Source organism: Grosmannia clavigera, assembly GCF_000143105.1.
Source record: "Grosmannia clavigera kw1407 unplaced genomic scaffold GCSC_113, whole genome shotgun sequence".
Taxonomy (NCBI): Eukaryota; Fungi; Ascomycota; class Sordariomycetes; order Ophiostomatales; family Ophiostomataceae; genus Leptographium; species Leptographium clavigerum.
The window spans coordinates 2,047,506-2,073,661 of NW_014040831.1; the positions used below are offsets into that span (position 1 = coordinate 2,047,506).

The 26,156-nt window shown below is 54.9% G+C and overlaps 9 protein-coding genes across 9 annotated transcripts; 5 read left to right on the forward strand and 4 right to left on the reverse strand.

Annotated features, from left to right (window-relative positions):
* Window positions 1-521: 521 nt before the first annotated feature.
* Window positions 522-4,267, forward strand: CMQ_4185 (alpha-aminoadipate reductase large; the record flags this gene model as incomplete). The annotated part of the gene is made up of 5 exons (XM_014320123.1): window positions 522-573; window positions 642-837; window positions 886-1,390; window positions 1,459-2,440; window positions 2,499-4,267. 5 exons carry the CDS (start codon window positions 522-524, stop codon window positions 4,265-4,267), a joined length of 3,504 nt encoding a protein of 1,167 aa, XP_014175598.1.
* A 330-nt stretch (window positions 4,268-4,597) lies between these two features.
* Window positions 4,598-5,830, reverse strand: CMQ_4196 (uncharacterized protein; the record flags this gene model as incomplete). The annotated part of the gene is made up of 4 exons (XM_014320134.1): window positions 4,598-5,132; window positions 5,408-5,539; window positions 5,594-5,643; window positions 5,708-5,830. The coding sequence occupies 4 exons, from the start codon at window positions 5,828-5,830 to the stop codon at window positions 4,598-4,600; spliced, it is 840 nt and encodes a 279-aa protein (XP_014175609.1).
* Window positions 5,831-7,200: 1,370 nt separating this feature from the next.
* On the forward strand, window positions 7,201-8,871 carry CMQ_3867 (uncharacterized protein; the record flags this gene model as incomplete). Its single annotated transcript, XM_014319805.1, has 1 exon — window positions 7,201-8,871. The coding sequence occupies one exon, from the start codon at window positions 7,201-7,203 to the stop codon at window positions 8,869-8,871; it is 1,671 nt and encodes a 556-aa protein (XP_014175280.1).
* A 3,634-nt stretch (window positions 8,872-12,505) lies between these two features.
* CMQ_3994 (c6 zinc finger domain containing protein) lies at window positions 12,506-14,698 on the reverse strand (the record flags this gene model as incomplete). Its single annotated transcript, XM_014319932.1, has 3 exons — window positions 12,506-13,348; window positions 13,420-13,854; window positions 13,919-14,698. 3 exons carry the CDS (start codon window positions 14,696-14,698, stop codon window positions 12,506-12,508), a joined length of 2,058 nt encoding a protein of 685 aa, XP_014175407.1.
* A 1,017-nt stretch (window positions 14,699-15,715) lies between these two features.
* On the forward strand, window positions 15,716-17,314 carry CMQ_3736 (maltose permease; the record flags this gene model as incomplete). Its single annotated transcript, XM_014319674.1, has 1 exon — window positions 15,716-17,314. The coding sequence occupies one exon, from the start codon at window positions 15,716-15,718 to the stop codon at window positions 17,312-17,314; it is 1,599 nt and encodes a 532-aa protein (XP_014175149.1).
* A 1,945-nt stretch (window positions 17,315-19,259) lies between these two features.
* On the forward strand, window positions 19,260-20,321 carry CMQ_3955 (f-box domain containing protein; the record flags this gene model as incomplete). The annotated part of the gene is made up of 1 exon (XM_014319893.1): window positions 19,260-20,321. The coding sequence occupies one exon, from the start codon at window positions 19,260-19,262 to the stop codon at window positions 20,319-20,321; it is 1,062 nt and encodes a 353-aa protein (XP_014175368.1).
* A 313-nt stretch (window positions 20,322-20,634) lies between these two features.
* On the reverse strand, window positions 20,635-21,393 carry CMQ_3663 (uncharacterized protein; the record flags this gene model as incomplete). Its single annotated transcript, XM_014319601.1, has 1 exon — window positions 20,635-21,393. One exon carries the CDS (start codon window positions 21,391-21,393, stop codon window positions 20,635-20,637), a length of 759 nt encoding a protein of 252 aa, XP_014175076.1.
* An 816-nt stretch (window positions 21,394-22,209) lies between these two features.
* On the reverse strand, window positions 22,210-23,777 carry CMQ_3306 (proline dipeptidase; the record flags this gene model as incomplete). The annotated part of the gene is made up of 2 exons (XM_014319244.1): window positions 22,210-22,403; window positions 22,457-23,777. The coding sequence occupies 2 exons, from the start codon at window positions 23,775-23,777 to the stop codon at window positions 22,210-22,212; spliced, it is 1,515 nt and encodes a 504-aa protein (XP_014174719.1).
* Window positions 23,778-24,422: 645 nt separating this feature from the next.
* CMQ_3555 (metabolite transport protein) lies at window positions 24,423-26,101 on the forward strand (the record flags this gene model as incomplete). The annotated part of the gene is made up of 3 exons (XM_014319493.1): window positions 24,423-24,640; window positions 24,699-25,673; window positions 25,741-26,101. The coding sequence occupies 3 exons, from the start codon at window positions 24,423-24,425 to the stop codon at window positions 26,099-26,101; spliced, it is 1,554 nt and encodes a 517-aa protein (XP_014174968.1).
* Between the last annotated feature and the right edge of the window lie 55 nt (window positions 26,102-26,156).

Genomic DNA, 26,156 nt, shown 5'->3' on the forward strand with positions numbered 1-26,156 from the left:
CCACCGAACGAAATACCATCACTAGATCTTCTGAAGGCCTTAGAGCTTACTACGATACGTGCAACTGGTCCGGACGAATATCCCACAAGGATTACCGTACGGGTCTTACACTGGTGATCACGCAGAACGTGCGTGACAGACTAGTGGTGCACGGAGTAGAAGCCACACGAGCTCGGAACGCCTAAAGTGTTGATTCGGAGCTCTGATTGATCAATGGGAAAAAGCGGGACAAACTTGGCCAAATTCGAATACGTAACCCACATGTAAGATACTTTGAAGGGGCCCTTGAGTGCCCTGGCCTATAGGGGATTTAGTGGTCTTGCGGCGAACATCTTCGTACCTTGCCTGCAACCCCTCCTAAAAACCCCACCAAAAGCGCGCGGCAGGTGTCGGATAAAAGTTTGTTAGGTCTGTCGTGACTCACGGCTTAGTAAAATTTGAGCTTGCTTTTCGTTTGACCTGCGATACATGTTCCGTCCACCTCGCACCTCGAAGACCGATACTGGAGCAGGACGAGCAAGATGGAAGCTCCTAACCCGACAGTCGATCTCCATTGGGGGGAATTTCGTGGAGGTAGGATGTCATAATCCCTTCTCGTTCCTCCTCCTTTCTTGGGCACCGTCTTACCTCATCTCGCGTAGCTATCCACGAGATCTTTGCCCAGAATGCCAAGAAGTTCCCCGACAGAGAGTGTGTCGTGGAAACCAAGAGCTCTCGCACCAAGGAGCGCGTCTTCACATACCGGCAGATCAACGAGAGCGCCAATCTGCTGGCACACCACCTCCTGGACCATGGATGTGCAGTGGGCGATGTCGTCATGATATATGCATACCGAGGGTCTGTTGATCTCCTCTTTTTCGTGCTTGCAGCTGCTGACTGATAAAGAGTCGACCTCGTGGTGGCCTATATGGGTGCTCTCAAAGCCGGTGCGACCGTCAGCGTGATCGATCCGCAGTACCCTCCCGAACGGCAGAAGGTGCTGCTGGACATTGCGAGGCCCAAGTTCCTTGTTTGCATCGAAATGGCGAACAAGGAATCCGGTCCGCTTTCGGAGGCCGTTCTGGACTTTGTCGCAAGCAGCTTGAGCCTCAAGTCGTCCATTCCTGCTCTCGCCCTATGCGACAACGGAGAGCTGCGCGGAGGTATCGTCAACGGCAAGGACTGCCTAGATGCCTCAGTCTACAGCCGCGAGGACCCAGTCAATGTCGTCGTAGGGCCGGAGTCAGTCCCTACTCTGTCGTACACCAGCGGTTCGGAAGGCCGGCCGAAGGGTGTGTTGGGCCGGCACTTCTCCCTGACGCACTACTTTCCTTGGATGGCGGAACGATTTGGCCTTTCGGACCAAGACAGGTTCACGATGCTGTCTGGAATCGCTCATGATCCAATTCAGGTGGGTTGCAGCTCGTTGTCGGCGATACCGGGGGGGTTCACTACAGATGGTCTAACGAGCTGGTATAGCGAGACATTTTTACGCCACTCTTTTTGGGTGCCAAGATCATCGTTCCTCCGATGGACGTGATCGCCTACGAGCTTCTGGCCGAATGGATGAAGGAGAGCCGCGTCACGGTGACGCACTTGACTCCCGCCATGGGGCAGATCCTTGTGGGAGGCGCCACCGCCTTGATCTCCTCTCTCCGAAATGCTTTCTTCGTGGGCGACCTATTGACCAAGAAGGACACGGCGAAGCTGCGGAACCTGGCGCCGGGTGCGAGTGTCATCAATCTTTACGGATCGACCGAAAGCCAACGGGCGGTCTCTTACTTGGAGATTCCGAGCAAGGCCCGGGATCCTCTGTTCCTAGACAGCCTTCCCGACATTATACCGGTCGGGCAGGGCATGCTCAATGTCCAGCTCTTGGTGGTGGACCGGGATAACCCGAAGCGGCTGTGTGATGTTGGTGAGCAGGGAGAGCTGTTTTTGCGAGCTGGCGGTCTCGCCAAGGGATACCTCGGAGACGACGAGAAGACGGCGGAGCTGAACCGGTCCAAGTTTCTGGCCAACTGGTTCGTCGATTCTCCCGTGCCGCAGGATCGTCTGTACAAGACCGGCGACCTTGGCCGGCGCCGGCCTGACGGAAGCGTCGAGTGCACGGGCAGAATCGATTCGCAGGTCAAGATCCGTGGTTTTCGCATCGAGCTGGGAGAAATCGACGCCCACCTGTCACAACACCCTTATCTTCGCGAGAACGTCACATTGGTGCGGAGAGACAAGAACGAGGAGCACACGCTCGTCACCTATTTCGTTCCCGAGACCAAGCGTTGGTTCCAACATCTCCAGCAACAAGGCGGACAGCTCCAGGTGCATTCTCCGGACGAGTCGATCAGCCAGATGCTTCGACAATTCAAGTCCCTGTCTGAGGACTGCAAGAAGTTCCTTGCTACCAGACTCCCTAAATATGCTGTTCCCAGCCTGTTCATCCCTTTAGCTCGGATGCCATTGAGTACGTTTCTTTACTGCATGAAAGCCTTGCTTCTGGACATCATATTAACTTCTTGAAGATCCCAATGGAAAGATCGACAAAGCCGCGCTCCCGTTCCCAGATGAGGCAGACCTCAGCTTCCTATCCAAGAGGAGAGCGTCGTCCGTGTCTGTCAACATGACCGAGACCCAGAAGACTCTAGCGTCAATCTGGGCGTCGGTGCTTCCCAACTGCTCCGCACGGATGCTCAGACCGGAGTCCAACTTTTTCGATGAAGGAGGACACTCGATTCTCGCGCAGCAGATGTTTTTCCGCATCAACAAAGAATGGAAGCACACCGATGTGCCCATTCGAGCAATTTTCCAGTCCCAGACGCTGGAGGCGCTTGCTGCCGAGATTGACCGTGCCCAAGACCCCATCGGCCTGCGTCTGGATGCGATGCCTCTGGATGTCGACGCCAAGGGCCAGGACGAGGCGTATGCCGTGGACGCGCGCGACCTCGCCGGTCAGCTTCCCAAGACCATCCCCACAGCAGCAACGACGTGGGATTCTGCCTCGGCCGCCCCTACGGTGCTCCTGACCGGTGCCACTGGCTTCCTGGGCTCCTACATCGTGCACGAACTGCTCGAGGGTCCTACCCAGGCCAACGTGGTGGCAGTTGTTCGTGCCAAAGATCCAGTGGCCGGGCTTGCCCGTTTGGAGACTGTCATGAAGGCCTACGGTCTCTGGTCTCCGGCATGGATCGCTTCGTCCAGGATCGAGGTTGTAGTCGGAGACCTGAGCAAGCCGCACATTGGCATTGATTCCAACACGTGGGAGCGCCTAAGTAACACAGTCGATGTCGTCATCCACAACGGCGCCCAGGTGAACTGGATGCTGCCGTACTCGGTGATGCGGCCTGCCAACGTGCTGAGCACACTAGCCTGCATCGAGCTGTGTGCTGTAGGCAAAAAGGCCAAGAGGCTGGCGTTTGTGAGCTCGACCTCGACACTCGACAACGACCACTACGTGCAGCTCTCGTCTGGCCCGGACGGAAAGCCGGTTCCCGAGGCCGACGATCTTGAGGGCAGCCGCAAGGGCCTCGGCACTGGGTATGGACAGTCGAAGTGGGCGAGCGAGTATGTGCTGCGCGAGGCCGGACAGCGTGGTCTTGTCGGTGCGATAATCCGCTCCGGCTACATCACGGGTGACCCTGCAACGGGCACCTCGGTGACAGACGACTTCCTGGTCCGGCTCTGGAAGGGCTGTCTGCAGGTGGGCGGACGCCCTGACATTTCCAACACGCTCAACGCTGTTCCGGTCACACAGGTGAACCGCATCGTCGTCTCTGCGGCCTTCCACATGCCGAAGGCCACGGGCCAGAACATGGCGGTGGCCCAGGTGACCAGCCATCCGCGTCTGACCCTGAACGACTGGATGGGCGCCCTGGAGGTGTATGGGTATGCGGCTGCACGCATTCCGTACCAGGATTGGGCCGCCAAGGTCAAGGATTACGTCAGCGACGATACCCAGACCGAGCCTCACGCTCTGTTGCCTCTCTTCCATTTCGTCGTCGGGGACCTGCCAGGGAACACCATAGCGCCCGAGCTGGATGACACCAATGCTCTGGCAGCACTGGACCTGTACGCAAAGGAAACAGTGACAAGAGGGGCTGCGCCGGCCTCGTCTGTCCATGCGGTCAATGCAGAGGCACTGGGTTCGTATTTGGCGTACCTCGTTGCTGTTGGGTTTATCCCTGCCCCTCCTGTCACAGCTGAGAGCGGTAAGACTCCGCTACCACAGCTGAGCGAAGCTGCGTTACAGAACATAGCTGCCGGGCAGTTTGGTGGCAGGTCTGCCAAGCCGTAAATCAGGTAGTTGCAAGACCAGTTCGACAAGAAGATAAATAAAAAAATGAACAGAAGTAAAGAAATACATAAAGTTGGCGTCTGCATTGTTAGTCCTATGTGCCATTTCGTTACCACTATTCGTTCGGCTTCTGCCCCCAAACATATCGAACTATATAATATGTGTGCAGACTCTTGTCTTTGACAGCTTTGCGGAATTGTAGAAGAAACATCTGATACTCGTCTTTGCCCAATTTCAACACCTCATTCCACAAAAAGGTAGTGTATCCTGCTGATATTTAGCGGCTGTATAAAATGTAAAAAGCATACAACGTTGAAAAGAGGAATATAACTAGATTGAGAACGTACCTTCTAAGTCGTTCAGTAGAGTTAGTTGGTTATACTGGCCAATTTCGGACAGTTTCTTGTCAGCTGGCCAGCCGCCAACAGGCAGTTTGAATGCCTTCTCTTGGATATTGACAAAGCCAACAGCCTCCATCGCCTTCCGCTGCGTACCGTCTATGGAAACGCGCATTGACCGTCCAATTATAGGAACAGCCTCTTCGTAGAGTCGCCAGAACTGCTTCAGGACCGGGGCCTTCTGGTCCGTTCCGTCGTCGCATAGATGCTCGACGTGTATCTCGCATGACTCGAACCAGCCGGACGGCGCGCAGCAACGGTATGCCTGTGCAAAGAGCGCATTCCAGTCACTGATCGCACCTACCAAATAGCGCATGTGGATAAAGTCAAACTCGTTGTCGGGCCATGTCCACGACTGTGTGGCATCTTCCATCTCGAACTTGGTGTTCGGCGGCACCCAGATCGATTGGATCGGCGAGATGTCGGTCCCGATGACTTGGGCATTTGGGAACTTGTCGCCAAAGTCGCTGGACGTAAAAATCAGTATCGTGCAAACAAATATAGCGCGGATATCCATACATCGCCCAAATGCCAGTGCCAGTGCCAACATCAAGTACTTTCTACAGGACACGTTCGTTTGCACGGATTCGTATTCAGCTTGACCATCAAGAAAACTGACATTGACCGTTTCCGGAACGGGCGCCAAGAAGAGGGCGCCATCTAACAGAAGTGTTAGGTAGTGGTGTCTGAGAGACAAAGCCGTTAGCAAGATACACGGAGGGAATGGATGGCCTGGTCATACGAAATGTCAAGCGACTCTTGCTGTTGATTGTCATTTGGTACAAAGTACGCGTTGTACTTGTCGCTATGGAACGTTCGCCCGTGAAAGCTGCGGTATTGCAAGACGCTGCTTGAGAGTGATGCCGTCAGAGCCCTAGAGATACGAGTCAAAATTGCTCCTCGACGATTCCGAGGCTACAAAACCTACGAGAACGTATCATCGTAAGCCGAGTCTCTATCTTCCTCTAGGTCATCACCCTGGTTGTACACGTCAGTTTTGTCCACCCATCTCCTCGTTCTGTTCTATCCTATCAAGACTTACATCGCCTCCGTCAGGAACCTCGGCCGCCAGTATGGGCTCGTCAAACGTCGGTGGTATGGTAGTAGACGCAACATGGGAGATGGCTTCTGGCGGTGCCGGCCCATTGCTCGTGCTCTTGGACATAGTTCAGAAAATGTGTATGAAAGCGTTGATATACAAAGTAGAGGGGAGATAAAGAAGAGGGGTAGTCCCCTCCAGCTGAGATTTTATACCTATATTTTATGATATTATATACACAGAAAGGTAAAAGTGCTCCGCTTTTACGTTCGTATCGAAGAGTCCTATGCAGTTGAAGAGAGTGAGTGGCACTTGCACAAAACTGCCAACCATCGAATCAGCGCTCACTGTCTCATCTTATCTTACAACACGTCGAGTTGACGTGTTCTAAAAATGGGGCGCGGCACGGGAATTGGGCTGTGTCAAGGTTAAAGGAGGCTATACGTGGCGGTCATATAACGTGATGCACTGTAAGGAGCAGGAGGCTAAATAGGGTCTAGTGTAGGCGAAAGAGTGTTGTGTACGGAGTACTTAGGAAGAAATAGATACATCGCGACCCTTCTGGGGGTCCGTATTAATACTAGTGTAAGGCTCCGCTTTTTGTCTTCTGACCAATCACAGGCCTGTATGGACAAGTGGGGCGGAAGGGCCATAGTGTGGCGGATTCCAATGCTTGACAGGTTGCATTGCATCAGTCTCGGCGCCCTTGTCGACAAGTACTTGAGAATCGTCCTTTAGGTAATGCATAATATGATGCTTTTGTGCAAATGAAGGTCGATTTTAACTTGGATTATCATGGAATAAATCAGAGATAGGCCGCTTCTAACCGCAAGTCTTCTTGTACGTCGTAAGAATCTGGTGGAGAATAGCTTACGAAGTAGCGTTTTAATCCACCTGATGCCCCCACAGTTGTTCAGCTCAATGCTGGCAGTACGGCACTCTCCGTATTGATATATTATAGGTGCCCAGTCATCCCTGCTCCGTAAGCTGGCGAATGAAGTAAGGTTAAAAAGGGCGGGGTGTGAGGTCTTGTGTCTATCCACATAGAAATGATGAGCCTCATTACTCCGTATTCGCGCCGCCTGGCTACATTACAACTAGGCAACGACGAAATTGGATGCATTGGGCTCTATCCCTGCAGATCGTCTGTCATGTACAGCTAACACGTCAACTTTGGAGTTTGCCTTACAATCTCTAAGCCTCTCTCAAGCATCATCGAAAGATAGATCACAGATATGCCATAGGGAGGCCTTGTATCATCGACGTCACACGTAAGCCGCATTTGCTCTACGCGTTGACAAGAATCAGATGTTTGTCAATATTGCGCCTTTTTCTGTTGAGCCTCAGTTCCCTGTATATATACCCTCGTCGTGCTCCCCAAGAAGTTGGTTGTCAACTCCTCATCTAGTTCCATAAGTTCAAATCCAACAGACTACCTAACTCAGAGTTATCATTCTTATCTTACTTTGCCTTTCAGCGGCCTCTACTACAACATCATGCCTTCCAGCATTCCCTACGACCCCAGCCTGTCTCTGGGCGGCGTCATCAACATAAAGGCTCTGCGGGTTTTAGAGGACATTTCGAACGAGCAGGCGCCGGTGGATGCGGCACAGGAGCACTTGAACTCGCTCATCATGTCGAAGCGGAGCATCGACATGACGCGGACGGAGCTGTCGAACCTGGGCATCGACACATGCGACCTGGACATGGAGATTGAGCGGCTCAATGGGGAGGTGCAGCGGTCGGCCGTGGAATATGCCAAGACCAAGATTCGGGCGGAGGCCAAGATTAAGGACTTGCGCGGAAAAGTCCGGACCGTACACACGCAGGTGGAGAGCCCGGTGGACTTTGTCAAGTCGCAGATTAAGACGATGCCGCTGTCAGCAGACTCGCTCAACATGGACGTGCAGTACTTCACGTTGGACGACAACACGCAGAACGCGAAATCGGAAGCGACCAAGGCGGGTGCTTACGCGTCATCCATCTCCAAGTTCGTGGCCAAGTCGACGTGCTGGATGGGTGGTGAGGCATCGCGGCAGATGAGCCGATCAGCACAGACGCAGGTGCACGAGCAGATGAGCCGACACCGCATCATGGGTACGCTGGTCATCTCAGCATCGTGCACGCACAAAAATGCGTCCATCATGGCGCCGCTGGGCCTTGACGTTGACAAGGGCATCAAGGTATGGAATCGGCTTTTCCCTGGAGACCGGCTCGATGTGACAAATCGTCGTTGCATGGTAGACCTGGCTCATCAGATGCCCATAGTTCGTCCTGGAGGCCCCTGCGAGAACAAGTTCAGCATTATCTCGGGCATGACGTTCGGGTCTAGCCTCGTTGGCATGGTGCACATCCTCAACAGCTCGACGACCAACGTGTCCGAGAGGCTCTCAAGCATGGTCGAGACGTTGCAGGGTCAGATGGACGCCGGCGCGTGGTTCCAGCGCTGCAATGGTGGCTTCGGCGTGACGGATACGATCGCCAATGATGTCAAGAGTATCATCAGCTCGCACCAAGTCACGTCGCACGTCACCATGGTCAGTATGGGCACGATTCCGTCGCTCGTGGCCAACGAGGTCAAGATCGGCGTCGACAAATTTGCCCAATTCGATCCCAAGTCGTCGCTCGAGGCCATCGCGTCCATCCACAACGCAACTGCCGCTGATCAGGGTACCATCAAGCAGGCCGCCGATGCTGCCCGCATCGGCCAGCAGATGGTCACGCTCAAGGCCGGCGAAATCAAGGCTGCCCTGACCGCCCTCTCTGAGATTGATGACGGCGCAAACAAGATGCTCGACATCAACTCCATGATGACCGCCCTTGAGGATTACCTGCGCAAAGCCGCCGAAGGCTCCGCCGGTGTCCCTCTGACCTACTTCCTCAAGGATGTCACCAAGGACATGCTCGCCGAATTGTGGGTCGCCAAGTACTTCCCCGGCGAGTATCTAGTCATCTGCTGCGATGACGACGACCGCCACGAACGGGGGAAGGACAGGGGCCGGAACACCCACCTTCTCGGCTCTTCTAGCACTGCTGCCGCTGCTTCCGCAACGGCCTCTAGTAGCTCTTCTTCCGGTCCTACTCAAGGAAATGGTAACTATCGCTTTTCTGCGGGTGCGGGGGCTGCTGCTACTGCCTTAGGGGGTGAGGTGCTGATGAGAGAATGAGAAAGGGGGGGGGGAATAGGTTGTAGACAGAATGGTCGTCGTCAGTAGTCCAGTCTTATTGTTCTGAATAGAATCCTACTGTGTTTTGGTGTCTTCTGGCCAGTCTTCGGGACCTAACCACTGCTGCGCATTGTAATGTATCTTTATACAAATAACACCCCCGCACCACAGCCACGTCTAACGCTACGAGGCTGATGGGCAGCCATATAGCAGTCCTAGGTGCTGGGTCCGGGGGGGGGGGTGGGGGGGGGGTAGCTTTTTTCATTGGTTCATTTGTGTGGGCAAAGGGGCCTCGTTTCTCATAATTGATAAGCGTAAAAAAGAGGCTAAAAAAAAAACACCCCCGCAACAAACGCGCCTTGACTTCAATGTTAGTCCTGCACTTTCGATTCTCGTCGTAAAGCTAATGACTTACTTTAGTTGCAGATTCAAGCAAAGAATTGCTTCCTCCTCTTTGGCCTAAACATCGGCCTCTTAAGTTGTCGTTGGCGTCGTCCTCGATCCCCTCGTCGCCACCGTCCTCTCCGGCGGCGACCCCGTGTCTAGCTTCGGCAAGCTCGTGCTCGGCCACGATGGCGTTGGCCTCTAGATGCTGCACTTGTGTTAGCTCGAGTTTAGTCTAGCTGTAGACTTACTAAGTACATTATACACGGCGGTATACCGCTATTAGATAAGTTAGTTAAGCAGCGTAGCAGTGTTGTATATCTATAGACTTACTCGAAGCTCGTCCTCTTTTGCCTAAATAATCATATTAGATAAACGTCTTTGATTTTTTAGGATCAATGTGCACGCTTATTAGGACGAGGGAACGGGCCTTGGCGGCCTGGCTCTCGTATACCTATCAAAATAAATTGTTGATCAGTATATTGTACGGGTCTGCTTGTTGATACATTGGTTTGCTTGCCTCGGCCTGCCCTCTGAGCTCCTTTGAAAATAGTTAGGTACAGTCTCAAATGCGTATTTAATTCCAAAAACAATATGAAAGCCCAACACAGTAAATACTTACTTCGAGGCGGAAATTGTGGCGCTGAAACAGTTTATTAGTATATAAGAGTGATGATTTTACTTTCGAAACCCTTAGCCTAATTTTGGCGCGCTGCTTCTATGAAGAAATTGATGTTAGTCGACCAGGTGAGGATTAGGTAAGGGATGAATGGTAGGGCGTACCGTTGAGAGATGCTTTCAGTCGCTAATATCAGTATGTGAATGATGTTCTGTTTAGGTAGATTAAAGACTCACACGCGTGTTGCTGGCGGCATCTTCAAGCTTCTTTAGCTGCTTCTGCTCGTCAGGCGGCGAATGCGAGCGGGCACGCAGAGGAGAGCGAACAGGCGCAGGCGAGTGGGGATTGGGGCTCGTGACGTGTGGGGGGGGAGGGCAAAGGTGAGGGTGAGGCCGGAGAGGGGGGGGCCGGGGAGGGCTGGTCCGGACTTGCAGCAAAAGCAGCAGCTGCAACAGTGGCTCGGCGGGCTACGCGCTCTGCGTGTGCGGCAGAGGCTTGCTTATTCGGATGAGGTTGGTCATCTTCCATTCGATATCCCATGGTAAATATATATGTACCTAGCTCCCCTTGAGCCTAGCCTACCTCGTCGCCGTCACCGGTTTTCGAATGTTAAAATGTCGAGCTTCAAGTCAGCTCCATCCCGAAAGCCAATGAGCGGGCATCGGAAAAGCACCAGATGAAAACATGATCTGGTCTTGTCAAGGTCAGCTAGATGGCAGAGGGGATGGATCGTATCTGCGGCGCACATGGTCGAGCGATGGTTGTTGAGAGAGAAAAATGAGCACGAAGTGATAAAAACCGAATTTGCATCTTTCAATTGAAAGGCTTGCATGTCTTCTATTGTCCCGAAAAGGAAGTTGCGACGGCACATGCATGCAATAGGTTGTCGCTTCCCCCACACGTGCGACTAGTACGTCGTAAAGCTTCGTGCTTACTAAGCAGAAGTACTAGGCTGCCTGGAACATCCATACTACAGCTTCTCTGTATGTAGATTCTATGAAGCACAATGCGATGCCGTGTTTACGTAATTATTCGAAACCGTTACTGAATCACTTTGTAGAGCACCGGTTCCTTACTTAAGTCCCCCCCCCCTCCGTGCCGAATTGTTAAAGATATCGTGTTCTGGCTCTACTTGAATAGGCGATTCCACCTCAGCTCCTCGCAAATTATACTCCATATCGAAAGCACGCTACCATTTCTCGCCCGTCTCGGAGTTTGTCATCTCACAAAGAGTTCTCGCAAAGCATTTTTTAAATGTCCATCTTCCCGATAGACAACTCTGAAAAGAACATCAAACTTGCGGATCTGCTCCTGGAATCGCTGGCTATCCTTGTCAAATCGACCAAGGCGCCGGTAGTGCCTCTCTAGTAATTTGGTGATAGGAAAGCAGCTAGTTCTGTTGCTGAGTGCCGTCTTGGCGACAAGCACGGACGATAGCCTTGCGAGAATCTCGGCACGCCATCCATAGCCCTTTATCTTCCATGAACGATGCGGCGGGATTGTTGCCTCGTTCTACCAGCTTGTATGTTGTAAAATAATGTGAGGGCGGCGGCAGCGCGGAATATTCTCACACCATCAGTCTTAATTCGGCAGGCAGGCGTTGGAAGCAGTGGAATGTCTTCTCGGGAAGAGCCCTGCGGCGTTTCCGGGGTTTCTGGGCCAGTGGAGGGATTCTCTCACAGGCCTGGACGAGTCTATGGGCAAGTTTATAAAGTGTGTAGGCAGCACGGTAGAATTTCCTGTGGTTGCGAGCAGCATGCAAGTATAAATCCCAAGCGTAAAACTTGCTCGGGATAAGATTCTCGCTCGTAATTGCTTTGCAACCTTTTCTGAGTTTGATGTAGGTCCGGTTCATCTTTTCGGTGACGGTAAGCGAGACCATGGTGCGTATGGCATGCTGTCTTGGGTTGTTTAATGGTTTGCTCCCGATAGGGTTGCGGGAAGGTGAAGACCAAAAATAAGTAGAAAATTGAATGACCGCGACTCTCGGCGTATTTGCGAGCCCATTAATAAGCACCGAGCGAGAATTGACTCAACGGATTTGAACACAGTACGAAATGTTCTCAGGACAGTTTCAGCTCGTCAACCATTGCTAGATACCCAAATCTATTTCATTATTTTGAACCTCATACAAAGACCGAAAAGAGGCGTGAAACGATACTGTAGCCTTTCTGGCGAATAGGGCCATACGGTCCCCTGATAGGTCGAAAGGCACATGGGCGGATTAAAGTAGTTCAATTAGACTTCCCGAGGAAAGGCGCATCGACTTTCACAGTACTCTGCGCAAGTATACACACATACCAATTTGCACCTTGCCTAATCAGCCTCTGCTCATCCTAGTGCACACCACCTTCGGCGCCCATTCGCCGTATCACACATTTCACAATAAGATCAACAATGAGCATTCCCTTTACACTGGTGGCGCAGACTAGCCATTACCACCATAACCTCGTATTCATCATTGTTCGTTATCATCTAGCCCGGGTTTGTCTGCAGTCAACTAGCCAGAAGGTGTACCTCCGAAGAAGGAGACTCAAAATTACAGTTTTCGTCTTCATGTTCAACAGTTATATTGTAAAGAAATGGTTCAAGAAACTGTAGACACTTCAAGATATACATGACCTCGGCCGGCTAGACGACATCTCCTGCCGCCAGTCTCCCACCGACCGATCCACTGGTGCTGTCGAGGTCAGCGATAATGGCTTGCAGGCGAACCAGCAACAGCCGGAGGTCGGCGCTCTCATGCTGCCAATATTCGACGAGAGCGAGGACGCGAGCGGCAGAGTAGCGCCAGCCGTCGGGCAGGAGGGCGGCCAGGGCCGGCTCGTCGCGGGCGCGCAGGGCAACGGCGAGCAGCTGCAGCAGGCTTCGCGAGCAAGTGCGGATCATCAGCCAGGTGCCCTGGTGGCGGTGCCAGAAGCCCTCCTCACAGATGGCGATGCGGTAGGCGGCATTGGCGAGGCCATCGCGGGCGGTCGCGAGCACGTAAGGGCCGAGATCGTCGCGGCGATGGCAGCAGACGACGGCGCGCACAGCCGGGAAATAGAGCACGTCGAGGATGTCAACGAGGTGGCCGCGCAAAATGCCGCGCAAGGCGTCACCGGTCGGCTCAGCCGGCGTGACGCCACCGGCGCCTTCGTCGGCCGGGAAGCGCATGGCGGTCGGCAGCATGGCCTCCCAGGTACCCAACTGCTGGCGGAACCGGTCAACGTCACCGCGCAGCCAGCCCTCGCCCTCGGCTGTCCACCAGGGTGCCGTGTAGTACCACGATCCGGCGCCGTAACGCGACGACAGCACGTCGTTCATAATGCGCCGCAGCGCAATCTCGGCCAGGTAGAAAAACCAGCTGCGCTCCAGGCGGTCCCGCTCATGCTGTCCCTGGCCGTAGCGCGACACCAGATGCTCCGGGCTCGGCGGTGACGGGTATGCGTGCGAGTACTGCATCTCGTTGAGCGTCGATCCCGGAAGGCCCAGCTCCGTGCGAAGTTCACTGATTAGTCAGCACTCGCAGATGGGTGGGAGAAGTGGGGCACGTGGGGAAGCACGTGCAGTTCGCTCTTGAGGCAGCTCCAGTAGAGGCTCTCCTCCATGTGCTGCTCGCCATCGCTGCGGGAGGTATCTTCGCCGACGGTGTGGATGCCGCCATTTGTGGGGGGGGATTGAAATGAGGCGGCAGCCTGGGCGTCCGACTGGCCGGTCGTGTGTCCACGGGTAGCCAGCCAGCCGACACACTGCGTGCCGGCTTGGGCAAAGGCCTTCCAGGCGGCCATAATGCGGAAGGTGGCCATGAGATAGATGGCGGTGAGGAAGCTGCACTGGGCGGCGAGCAGGGAGCTGGTGTGGTAGAGCATGCCGATGCGTCGCTGGGCCATCTGGAAGTAGTGCTCGGCTCGCTGGAGCCGGTCGATGCGATGAGAGTAACCAGGCTGCATCTCGGCCGAAAAGGGAGGAGAGACGACGCTGACGGCGCAGATCAGAAGCTGGAGTTGTGTTAGCTGTGGAGCAGACTAGGCGAGCGAAGCGAGGAACAAGACAGACACGCACTACCAGACAGGTCGAGCCGTCCCAGCGGAGACCAGTCTCGGCAATGTCGCGAACGCGGGCCCAGAGCTGGTCGACGACGAAGACGGGGTTCTTCATGTGGTTGGTGGCGAGAAAGTTCTCGACCAGCTGGGTGATGAGGTCGGCGTCGAGGTCGCTGACACCGTCGCCGGCCGAGAAGGGCATGTGAGCGCCGTCCTGGCCGAGGGTGGCGGTGAGGGACGGATATGCCTGGGTGTGGAAGACGGGCCATTGGAGGATGTTCTCGACGCGCATCTCAGAGCTGCGGGTGACGACGTCGGCCGCTGGCGGGCGATCGCTGCTGGGCGGCGGCTGACTGTTGTTGTCGGGCGCGGTGGTGGTCGTGATGGGATCGTCAAAAGCCATCAGGCCGTCGTCGAAGAAGCCGGGGCGTGAGCCCGGCGTCGAGCCCGGCGCCGTGCTGTCGGCGGCGCTCAGACGACCCAGCGGACGGTCGCCAATCAGCGCGGCCAGGGTCTGCTCCATCTCGCCCAGACGCTGCAGGATGGCCAGGCTGCCACGGTCGAGCTTTGAGTGGTCGGCAGCGGTGTCGTCCGGATAGCTGCAGGCACCGCCGGTGGCACTGCAGAAGCCGCACACCGGCCGCCGGTTGTCACATTTAGTCTTGCGCGCACGGCAAATAACGCAGGCAGTGACAGCCCGCCGCCGGCCGTAGGACACGGACTCGCGTGACCCGCTCGGCGGCTCTGCACAGCCCGGCGGTGGTGTCGATCTCGGTGAAGAGGCCGGTTGCCTCGACATTGTGCGGCGGGCAGCAGTAGACGCGGTGGCAGGCGTGGCAGCAGCAGGAGTAGTAGCAATAGCAGCACCACCGACAGCACCAACTCCTCCAGCAGAAACCACTGGCAGGGGATCTGACAGCAGATTGGCCAGCAGAGGCATCACGGATGGACACTGGCGATTGCGATCCATTTTTGTCGTCGGCCCACTCGCCGCTCGGTCCATCGCTCGGCCGCTTCTCGCTCTGGGCTCTGCCGAGACGTGGTGTGGTGCGGCTTCTGGCTCTCTGCAGAGACACGCGATCATGCAATACGCCCTCACTCAGCCATTGTCTGTCCCTGCTCCTGCCCTGTGGGTCTTCCTTTTCCCCTTGCGCGTACGAAGTACCCCAAGTGGGGGTGGGGGGTCGCTCCTTCGGTTATTCGTCGGATATACTCCGTACTCCGTATCGTCTGCAGCTCTTCCCCGTGGAGTCCTGTTCGCAAATCCAGCTATACAAGCCCCTAGCATCGGTTTCCGAAAACAATTGTGCCGACGGTCACGTGTCTTGGCGCCCAGACTTTCGTCCCTCTACCGGTGCTTGTCATCTTGCCTTTCCAGTTTTATTTGGGTGATCTTGGTCGCAAACAGCATCCCTTCACAGCACTAATGCGATACTATTTGCACTGCAGCTCCACCCCGATACTCCCCGTCGTTAGCTTCTGCGATACTCCCCGACACTGTCAGCCGACAGGCAAAAGTGGATATTTGGCGTGGCTCAAGCCATTCCTGGGGTCCCCATCTGGAGACCCCAGATTTTACCTGGGTTGAATGGCCTCTCTCCCGCAAGAAGTGGCAGGGAATGTGGAAAAAAAGGGACAGGACGCGCACAGAACCGGAAACAGGAAAACGCCAAGAATCCTACGGGACCCTCGTATGATCCTAGCTTCTATATATATATGGCAATCTGCCCACCGACACGCTGCTCTGTCCTTTTTGTGCCTCATTCCCAGGCTGTAGTGTCTACCCAATTCCCTATCCTCACCCCAACCCTTCACCATGTCGGACAAGGACAAGGACGAACATGTCGGCAGCGTCGAGCATGTTCACGATGCCGCCACCGAGGCCGACCTCGGCCGCATTGCCGAGAGCCAGGAGCACCAACTCAACATGCTGCAGGCCATCCGCAAGCAGCCGCTGGTCTTTGCCTGGGCCTTTTTTGCCAACGTGACCTGTCTGCTGGTCTCGTTTGAGAACCAGGCCGGCGGCACCGTCTTGAGCATCCCCGAGTTCCGTAAGGACTTTGGTTACGCCTTTGAGGGCTCCTACGTGCTCGAGACTAAGTGGCAGTCAGCCTTTTACGGTGGCGGCATCGCTGCCTCCATTGTCGGCACCTTTGGTGCTGGCTTCTTGGCCGACATTGTCGGTCGCCGCCCGGTCATCAATGGTGCCCTGCTGCTCTCGTTCGCCTCGGTCTCGCTCGAGTACGTCGCCACCACCAACGGCATCTTCTTCGCCGGAAAGTTCCTCAACGGCCTTGTCGCCGGCATCCTCATGACTGTCTCCATCACGTACGTCGGCGAGATCACGCCGCTCGCTCTTCGTGGCCTCACCACCTGTCTCTCGGCCCTCATGATGACCATTGGTCCCCTCACCGCCGCTATCATCGTCGAGAAGACCGGCACGACCAACTCCCGCTGGGCGTACCGCGCCATCTTCTGCTCCCAGTACGCCTTCTCTGGCCTCTGCATCCTCTTCGCCCCCTTCATGCCTGAGTCGCCCATGTGGCTGCTCAGTTCCGGCCATCGCGACCGTGCCGTTGCTTCCCTTCGCCGCCTCGGCTATCGCAGCCCCGACCTCGACGTCCGCCTCTCCCAGATCCAGACCATGCTCGACGGCGCCCGCGAAGAGGCTGCTGGCGGCACTTATCTCGACTGCTTCCGCCGCTCCAACCTGCGCCGCACCGTCATCTCCGTCATGCCCATGGCCATCCAGGCCCTCAGCGGCGTCTACTTCATCGCCTCCTACGGCACCTACTACATCCAGCTCGCCGGCTACAGCACCAACGCTAGCTTCAAGCTCAACATCGTCCAGCAAGGCCTCGCTATGTTTGGCAACATCTGCTCCTGGTATCTTGTCGACCACGTCGGTCGGCGCTCCCTTACTCTCTATGGCACCATCTCCATCACCATCATCCTACTCATCGCTGCCAGTCTGGCCACCGAGGGCAGTCCTGGCGCCATCAAGGGTTCCGTCGCCTTCATCATCATCTACAACTACTTCTACAACGTTTCCCTCGGCGCCACTGCCTACACTCTCCTCTGCGAGGTCTCTACCTCCAAACTCCGCGTCAAAACTATCTCCATCGGCGTCGCCTTACAGTATGCCATCTACTGTGTTTGGGCCTTTGTCATCCCCTACATGTTCAACCCCAACGAGGCCAACATGGGGGCCAAGACCGCCTACGTCTTTGGCGGCCTTGGTATGCTCTGCATCGTCTATCTCTGGTTCTACCAGCCCGAGACTGCCGGCCGCAGCTTCCAGGAGCTCGATGAGATGTTCCAGAAGGGCGTCAGCGTCCGTGACTTCCGCACATACAAGTCCGATTTTCAGACAAGGGACGAGAAAGAAATGGCACAGAAAGCGGCAGACAACTAAAGCTATAAACGTGTATATGATTTGATAGAGATGAATCTGAACAAAAGATGTATGACTTTGAACCCCAATCGGCCTTGCGCACAGGATGCTAGATACTTGTGCATTTGGCGGGAAGCAATCATTACTATCACACGCCTTTGGAACTGCCCAGGGATAGTTACATCCGGTTAGTATTGCGTCTTCTCTACTGCCAGCAGTTCCCAAGACGCGACAAAACTCCACAACCGGAAATAGTCAGTAGTGGCTTTATTACGATAGCGTCCGGTGCCTTAGACCTTTTCCGTTCCCGGGTTAACGGCCTTGGCAACGCCTGCTGCACGCCCAGATCCTCGGCTCAGTGCTGAGGTACATGCACACAGACCATGCCGCCGTTCCTGGAGCTGACATCTGCAGCATTCTATGCGCTAGCTAAGAATTGCTCGTAAGCATCTGAAGGGCAGAAGACAACCCCTAAAGGAGCACGTGATAAGAACCAGTGTATATATCAGTTTTAATATGCCATTAAGCGATTATGTCTAAAACTGCTATTAGAAGTTGTACCTTACTAAACATGCCGCGAAGCTCATTCTAGTAATTAAGTAGACCACAATTAGTCGAATTGTAGAATGTTGTCAGCCATAATTCAATCCATAGCAAACGTATACCTTTCACGTACGGCCATAGATACTGGAAAGCACGGGATCCCGTCCGCTCTCCCCTAGTTAAACCAGTAATCGGCGGATTAGTAGTTGGGTCGGTGACGACCAGCGAATACCCGCTGCTGTACGTTTTGTATTTTTGATCAACTTTCAATTATATGTAGTGCCGTTTGTTTGAACTGAATGCACAGAGATCCAGTGTCTGAACGCTTCTTCTGAACGACATATCCTACTTTGAGTACTCTGAGGGTATTACTAAGTTGCGAAATTTGGCCAGTTTTGGCCATGCTTGGGTTGAATTTTTCAAAATGTTGTCTTCAATATTTTCTAACCAACAAGTATTGTTGGTGACTGTGAAGGTGTCCTTGGTGAAGTAGAAAGTTCTTTTTGCTATCCGGAGCACATTGCACAACAAATAAACTAGTGCAATTTTTGAAGTCGTCAGCAGATGAGCCATTGCTTGACTCTGGGTGACTAATGCACATACGAACATGAGGTAAATTATTTATGTATCATGATTGAAGGAGTGACTTGCTAAACATACATAGGAGTCGTATGCGGGTCTGTTTCCGTGATGTGCAGTGTACGTGTACGTAAGCCTTCAAGACCGTGACGGAAAGCCTCTATAAAGAACAAGAACCTTCTTCGTGACGAGCTTTGTAGCAGGCTAGAGATTAGTATTGATGTCAGTTCAGTCTTGGCCCTAGAGCGACGTAGCTGTCGCAGAAAAATAGGTTCCAGGCAATGGGTAGCAAATATGCGAAACGTAGATATATTTAGCACAAGGTACCGGGTTACGTGGAATATGCAACCCATTTGCCTACACTGTACCATGCAGATTACCAGAAATATGCTCATCACGATGCCCAAGAAAAAAGCCTAGCCCAAGTCATTGAAAATAGGTAGTGGCAAGAAGAGAGTGTTGGGGGTGGCGTGAAGCGAGTGGCTATTTGGTCCAACCTATGTGCTCGCCCTTTGGCCACGCAAGACGCATCGCCGAGACTTCAAAGAATCATTATGTTGGGTACTTCTCTGCCATAAGCAACAAGCAAAAAAATATTGTCGCCCCTTCTTTACTGTTTATATAAATGTGCTTCTGCTGCCCCTCTGTATGAAGGAATCTATTGGAGCAATACACATCTTGCAAAAGCTGAGAAAGATCAATAGAGAATATCCCAACAACACAAACTTATTACAGTCAACCCCTATTTGTTATGCATAATCGATCAATTCAGCTGTCTACTGGCGGGTGTAGCCGTCTCGACAAAGATACTGAGATTCCAATTCTGGATGTAGATACACAGGAGATGTCTCTGATGATGGGCAATCTCGCTGATTTGGACGATTTTGGTCGGACACAGCACCGCCTCTGCCGTTACCAGAACTTGACCACGGGCACATACCTCTCCAAGACACAGAAGACTGACACAATTGCGACCGGCAAGCCCCGCGAGCCGCTGCCTTTCCACACGGAAGCTTTCCCCCCCGACAACCAGATAGAAACGACGCCGCCGTCAGAAAAGATGTCTCTGCTGCGGCCGCCTTCTGAGCTGCAGCCACGGGGCAAGAATGACTACCTGTCAGCACTGCCGGTGGAGCTAAAGATGGAGATAATGGAGTACCTGACGTACGAAGAGTGCATGGCACTGGCAGCGACATCGTGGAGGATGCGCATCCTGGAGCAGGGCACGATGAAGACAAGCTGGCGGAAGCAGCAGGCCATCAGACTGGTCAGCCAGCTCAGGGGAGGTGACAAATACTATGGATATCAGATCTGTATAGACGGTTGTGGACAGCTGCTGCGAGAGGACTGCTTCCTGACCATGATGGCTTGGTCCGAGGAGGTGGCGACGCGGTCGACCTGGGGCGCTGACATCTGTCTGAAGGTGCACGACACGTGTGTCGAGTGTCTGCAGCGAGATGGGACTCTGGACACGCTGTTCTTTCGACAGATGCGGAAGCTGCAGACACGGCTGTGGTCCTCCAGCCACGAAGGTCTGGCCGCAGAGAATGACAAGTCCTACGAGCAGATGTACGGCGAGATCGGCTATCTGCGGCGGCGCTGCAGCTGTTGCTGCCGGGCCAAGGTGGTGCGACCGCGGCACTGGTGCGAGGTCTGCCAGACGTGTCGGGCGTGTCGCAAGAACTGGCAGCTCAAATACGGCGGCTTCTGCCAGCAGTGTGCCGACTGGCGAGCAGAGGCCCTGCACGCATACAAGATGACGACCTTCCCTGCACCAACGCTGCCGCTAGACAATGAGGCTTGGTACAAAGATATCGAATACCACCGCGAGGCAAAGGACGAGCAGCTCATCGCGGTGCGGGAACTGGAGGATATCGAAGAAGAGGACGTGTCGGATTCAGCTTGATTGCCCCATATTGCCGTCTTGGTCGTGTTAAAAGGCAATGGTATACCACTGAAAGATTGTATGTTTTGTATTGCACTGAAACTTTAGAGTTGAGAACTCCATAGAGGAGTTGCAAGCTGCAGATTGTAAGCTGAAAATAGTGTAGAAAATAGACTTCAATGACCAAGAGTTGCCCATCTCCCTCTCTGATCGTCTCCTGCGAACGCCTGCATTCCACTAAAATGCCCCACCGACACCCGCTAATTCTTCCAAACCCCGCTAAATGCCAGAGACCCTCAAAGTCTAATCCCACACGACAACGTCGAACCCGGCTTCATAATCGTTCTGGCAGCCTGATCTCCATTCCGTTGCATGGGTGGGTGCAGTAGCGCACGCTGGCCATAGCGAGCCGCTTCCACTCGGCCAGCTCGGTCGCGTTGCGCGGCGCGTGCACGGCGACGTAGCCCAGCGGCAGGACGGATCCGTTGCTGCTGTCGTTTCTTCTGTCGCCTGTCGCTGTCATCGTGGCCTCTCTCTCGGCCCAGCCCCGTTCGATGGCCGTGGTGGCGTCGGCAAGCGAGAGGATCATGTGGGAGCTGCCGTCGGCGTGGATGTGGAGGTGCTCGCCGGCGGTGAGGGCAAGCCATGGCGGAAAGAGCTGCTGGTTGTGACGTGACGCCGTGCTGTCGTCTTCCTTGACAAAGATTCCCCGCTGCTGCCCGCCCTCGATCACGGACGGTCGAGTCTGCAGCCGGTCGTGGTTGGCCCAGACTGTCGACTTGACGAAGTCGTTCATGTCGTATCGAATGCGCTCGAAGCTGTCCACTGCCGCGTGCACGTGGTGGATGCGCCGGTGGCCATCGATTGTGTCTCCAGGTCCGCCCGTCTTCTTGCTCTGTCGTCGTCGGCCATCGTCATCCAGGCTGACCGAAGGCGGCAACCCTGAACGCCATGCCAGCGGCCTACTGCCGCTACGCCAGTCGATAAAGCTTAGCAGGGCGTGTGGTGCGTACATCTGGCAGGCTTCGTCGGCTGGCAAGGTCGCTCGTAAGCCATGCTCGTAGGATGGTGCTGTGAGATATTGCAATGCCATTTTCGTAGGACAAGGAGGGAATGTTTGTGCGTGTGTTTTTTTTTTTTGAGACACTGATACGAAAACAGAAACATCGTTACAAGGAGGTAGGCAGTCGTGAAGATAAGAGGAAACGGCGCAAGGTCTTTACGCTGTACTTCGTACTCTTCCCAAGTATTACCCCCGAGTAAAGGAGCTCTTTTTAGCTGAACCTCGTTTTCCAGAACCCCGAAGACCCACAATTCCCTTTTTGCTAGGCTGCCACCCCCAGCAACTCCGAGTCCACAGCGGGAGAGCGCTATTATGTCCGAGTCCGTCTTACTTTTAGACAGACTAATCGGGCGCCTACGCATTAATTGTCCCGACCGCGTTTCGAACCTGGTTATCTATGCTCAGAATCGTACGTGTTCGCTCGCAAGCGTCACGAGCTCTATATTTTCTGTGGGCGGATTTGCTGGCATATAGTCCTATCAGGTGTTGCTTCTCTTGGACAGGTAGGCACCGATGCCGAGGGACTTAGCTATCGAACAAAAAGTACAGAATTACAGAGTATTACAGAGCCCGAGTGCAGAGCAGACACCTATGGCGTACGTCACTGCCGCTAAGTTTTATCCCCGGAAAGTGATATATTACTAAACAACAGCAGATGCCGTTTGCCTGCAAATGCCGCCTAAACGGAGTATTAATGTCCTGATGGAGACGCCATTCCCAATTCCTTTTTCCATGCACATCTCGGCCAAACTTGGCTCGCATCGCTGAGCATTGACCGCCAATAGGAGCGACTTGATTAATGATTCCAAAGACACCCACCCCACTGTCCACTTCTTGAAAGTACCTTTACGGCTCGTAGGGACTCTTGGCAAGCGGTCCTGACAATAGCTCCGCCTCCCCTGACTCCTTGACCAGATATATATCTTCGTGGCGGACACCGAATCGTCCGACGAGATAGACACCCGGCTCGTCGGTGAATGTCATGCCGGCCTGGAGCCGAACCTGGGTGTTCCATTTGTTCAAGTAGGGCGATTCGTGCGCTGCGCCACTTTGTCAGAAGATGTGAGGGTCACTGCTCGACGTTTGTGCTTACCTTTGATGCCGATCCCGTGGCCGAGTCGATGGGTGAAGCCATGGCCGTATCCCGCATTGTCAATGACCGTTCTTGCCGCAATATCCACGCTGGCGGCTGTATTATTGGGCCGGAAGGCCGCAGCAGCAGCGGCCTGAGCCTCGAGAACGACGGACCAGACCTTTAGCTTTTCCGCATGTACTGCCGGGTCGGAGACGGCACTGTGCTCATAGTCCTGGCCGAAGCCGAAGAGCCGGCCGAGCGCGCGGCGCAACGACGACGTCGTCCGGGGCGGGTCGATGAAGAAGCTGCGGCAGATATCGGAGCTGTATCCAAGATAATGGGCGCCGACGTCGATGACGACCATGGAGTCGTGCTTGAGCTTCTTCCAGCCGGTGACAAAGCCTCCGTGTGGCAGGGCGCCGTGCTCCTCGAAGAGGACGAGGTTAAAGAAAAGGCTGAAGCCAAGCGAAAGCAGGGCGTTGTCCAGGATCGTCATCACCTCGTCCTCGGTCAGGCCGGGTACCAGACACGGCCGCATCGTGCGCAGGGCCACCACCGTGCCTGTATTGACGGCGCGGATCAGCTCGACCTCGGCAGGGCTCTTGATCTGTCGCACGAGCTCAACCTCGGTGCTGAGGCCGACTGTCTCGAAGCCGGCCCGGTCGAGCCCGCGGACAATGTAGTCCCGAATCTCCTCGTCGACCATCAGTTTGGGCGTCTGGCCGGCGAGCCGGCTGAAGAGCCGCGACTGCAGCAGCGTGTCGTAGGGGTTCCAGTGCTCCTCCCAGACGACAATGTCGAGCTCGGGGTCGCGCGACGGGATTCCCAGCATCCGCACCCGTCCCTCTTCAAAGTGCGGCGCCAGAAAGGTTGTCTTGGCCGACACGACACCAGCGGCATCCGTCTCGGGAAGCACCACCATCAGGAACGGCCGCTCCTCCGGCTCCCATGGCTCCCAGTCCACCTGTGACGTGTTTCCGAAGTACTGGAACGTGTAGCCGGGCTCGAGCACAAACGCATCGACGCCCGATGCCACCAGGGCCTTGGCCAGCCGATCGCGTCGCTCGATAAACTCGTTCGCCCCGATCGGCACAGCCGCATCCAGAAACGACAGGTCCTTGTGCAGGTTGTCGATGGAGCACTGCTGCGCCCGTTCGGCCACAGACAGCTGCATCCGGCCCAGCGCCGGCAGCGGTAGGCCGAATCGCAGCGCGGCCAGAGAACAGACGCCTGCTAGCAGCCATGTGGCAGCCTTTCGCTTTGGCGACGACGAGAAGCTACAGCGCGCAGGCGGCGCACTCAGATCGGCCCCCGCTGCGATGTAGAGACCTTTCGACATTGTTACGCTCGTTTGGTTTGCAACGCCAGGAAGTACACAGCAGGTTGGAGAACGGTTTGGAATGTGGCCTATTTGAGGATGGCAGGACAGCATCCCCCACAAGTTAGCGGACAGACTAGGCAAAAAAAAAACAGTCCGAAACAGGGCCCCTACAGCTTCCCAGCGGAACAGGCCGTCACCGCTAGAGCTCGGCACCATAGCCACAATCGCCGCTCTGTTCCCCGGTCGTTTCCCGGTAATTCTTTCCCGATTACACTTGCCAACAGCACACTTGACGCGATCGTCTTCGTGCCGAGATACCAGAGGCAAGTTCGAGTCATCAGAGTCGCATTCCCGGCTCCAGCTGCCCTGCTGATCGGCTTGCAGCTTATCTGATATGGAGGCAACGTAATGCAGCGAGGAACTTTCCTAGAATTGCAGCCGTATCTACGGCCATCTGCGCGCTCGCAGGGGTCTCTGAGCATCTTATCGCACCTTTGCCGATGGGACTTGCTCGATCTGGCATCGATCATCGTCGCAATGCACCATTTATTCGCAAGGGCATGATGAGGCGTTATAAGTTGTTGAGGGACTGCTGCTCCGCCGATTTGCGTCCACATTCATCTGTCGGTCGCTCTAGACGGCAACCCGTTCCCAGACGTCTCCATGGCTGCCGATGAGGAAACCATTGCGCCCGTTTCGGCGGTTGCCAAGAATGAAGATATCACCAAGGCGGGCGAAAAGGATGGCGTCCCCATCAGGGTGGTCTCGATCGACAATGGCCGAATTCTCGATAGCGCCGAGCCCGAGAAGGTTTACTACAGCAAGGTGTCTGTCTGGTTCATGGTTCTCTTCTCGGGCCTGGCTATAGGCTCGGACGGATAGTAAGATGCTTCCGATTCTACTGCAGTCTTGCTGCCGTTTGTGCTGACCAGTCCGCAGCAATGCCGGCGTGATTGGAAACCTGGAGCTGCTCCTAGCCGTCCTTTATCCCGATACTCTCACCAATTCCATATACACGCGTCTTTCCAACTCCTTTCTGATCGGCATGATCCTCGGCATGCTCAGCTTCGGAGTCGTGGTCGACCAGCTGGGCCGAAAGGCCGGTGCCGTTGCCACGACCATCATCCTCGTTCTCGGCATCGTCCTGTCCACGGCCGCCAATGGGACGACGCCCACGGGCCTGCTCTGGATGCTCATTATCGCTCGTGGTGTAGCCGGCTTCGGCGCCGGGGGAGAATATCCCGTGTCGGGTGCCGGTGCCGTCGAGGCGACAGATGAGCACGACAAGTACCGCAAGCGCCGTGGCTTCATGTTCGCCATGCTTGCCGACCTGTCCTCTAGCCTGGGCTACGTCTGGGGTGGCCTCGTTCCCCTGCTGCTTCTGCTGTGCGTGGACCAGAAGGAGAGCAAATACCACATCGTGTGGCGGACGTCGTTTGCCCTCGGCCTGGTCCCCCCTCTGGCCATCTTCTGGTTCCGCATGCGCATGGCCGTCTCGACCGCGTACCGTCGCTCGGCCATGCGAAAGCAGCGCACGCCGTATTGGCTCGCGGCCAAACGCTATTGGCGGTCTCTGATCGGGGCTGCGGCCACTTGGTTCTTGTACAACTGGATCAGCATTCCCTTTGGCATCTTCAGCTCGACCATCATCTCGCGCATGAACGAAAGTGATAGTCTGGTCAAGAACCTGGGCTGGGGCATCGTCATCAACTGTTTCTACATCCCTGGTCCCTTCATCGGAGGCTATCTCTCGGATCGGATCGGCAGGAGACAGACAATGGCTCTCGGCTTCGGTCTGCAGGCCGTCCTCGGCTTTGTCCTCGGTGGTGCCATGGGTCCTATCCAGAGCGTCTTCCCGCTATTCATCGTTCTGTACGGCATCTTTTTGACCCTTGGCGAGGTTGGCCCAGGAAGGTGAGCTACATCTTCCTCTAGAGCTATTTTCTGTCCTGGGTTTCGACTGACATTTCTGACTCCTCAGTACGGTCGTCATCACTGCATCCGAATGTTTCCCCACTTCAATCAGAGGCCAAATGATGGGATTTGTTTCGGCTTGGTCCAAGGCTGGAGCCGCCATCGGAACCCAGGTCTTCACGGCCATCCAAAATTCGTACTCGGATAGTTCGTCCAAGGGAGACCAGGTCGCATTTCTTGTCGGCTCGGCGTTTGCCGTTCTCGGCGCACTTGTAGCGTACTTTGTCATTCCTGACGTTTCCACGCGGCTCGATGACGATGATCAGGCTTGGAAGCAATATCTTGCCGACAATGGATGGGAGGCAGACTGGGGCGATCATGAGACAAGGGATCCCACTGGTGTGGTTTTAAATCAAGTTGTGTCCTAAGGTACTTTGTGGTATAACATGCTAGATCCATAAATGAGCATCATATACGGAGTAC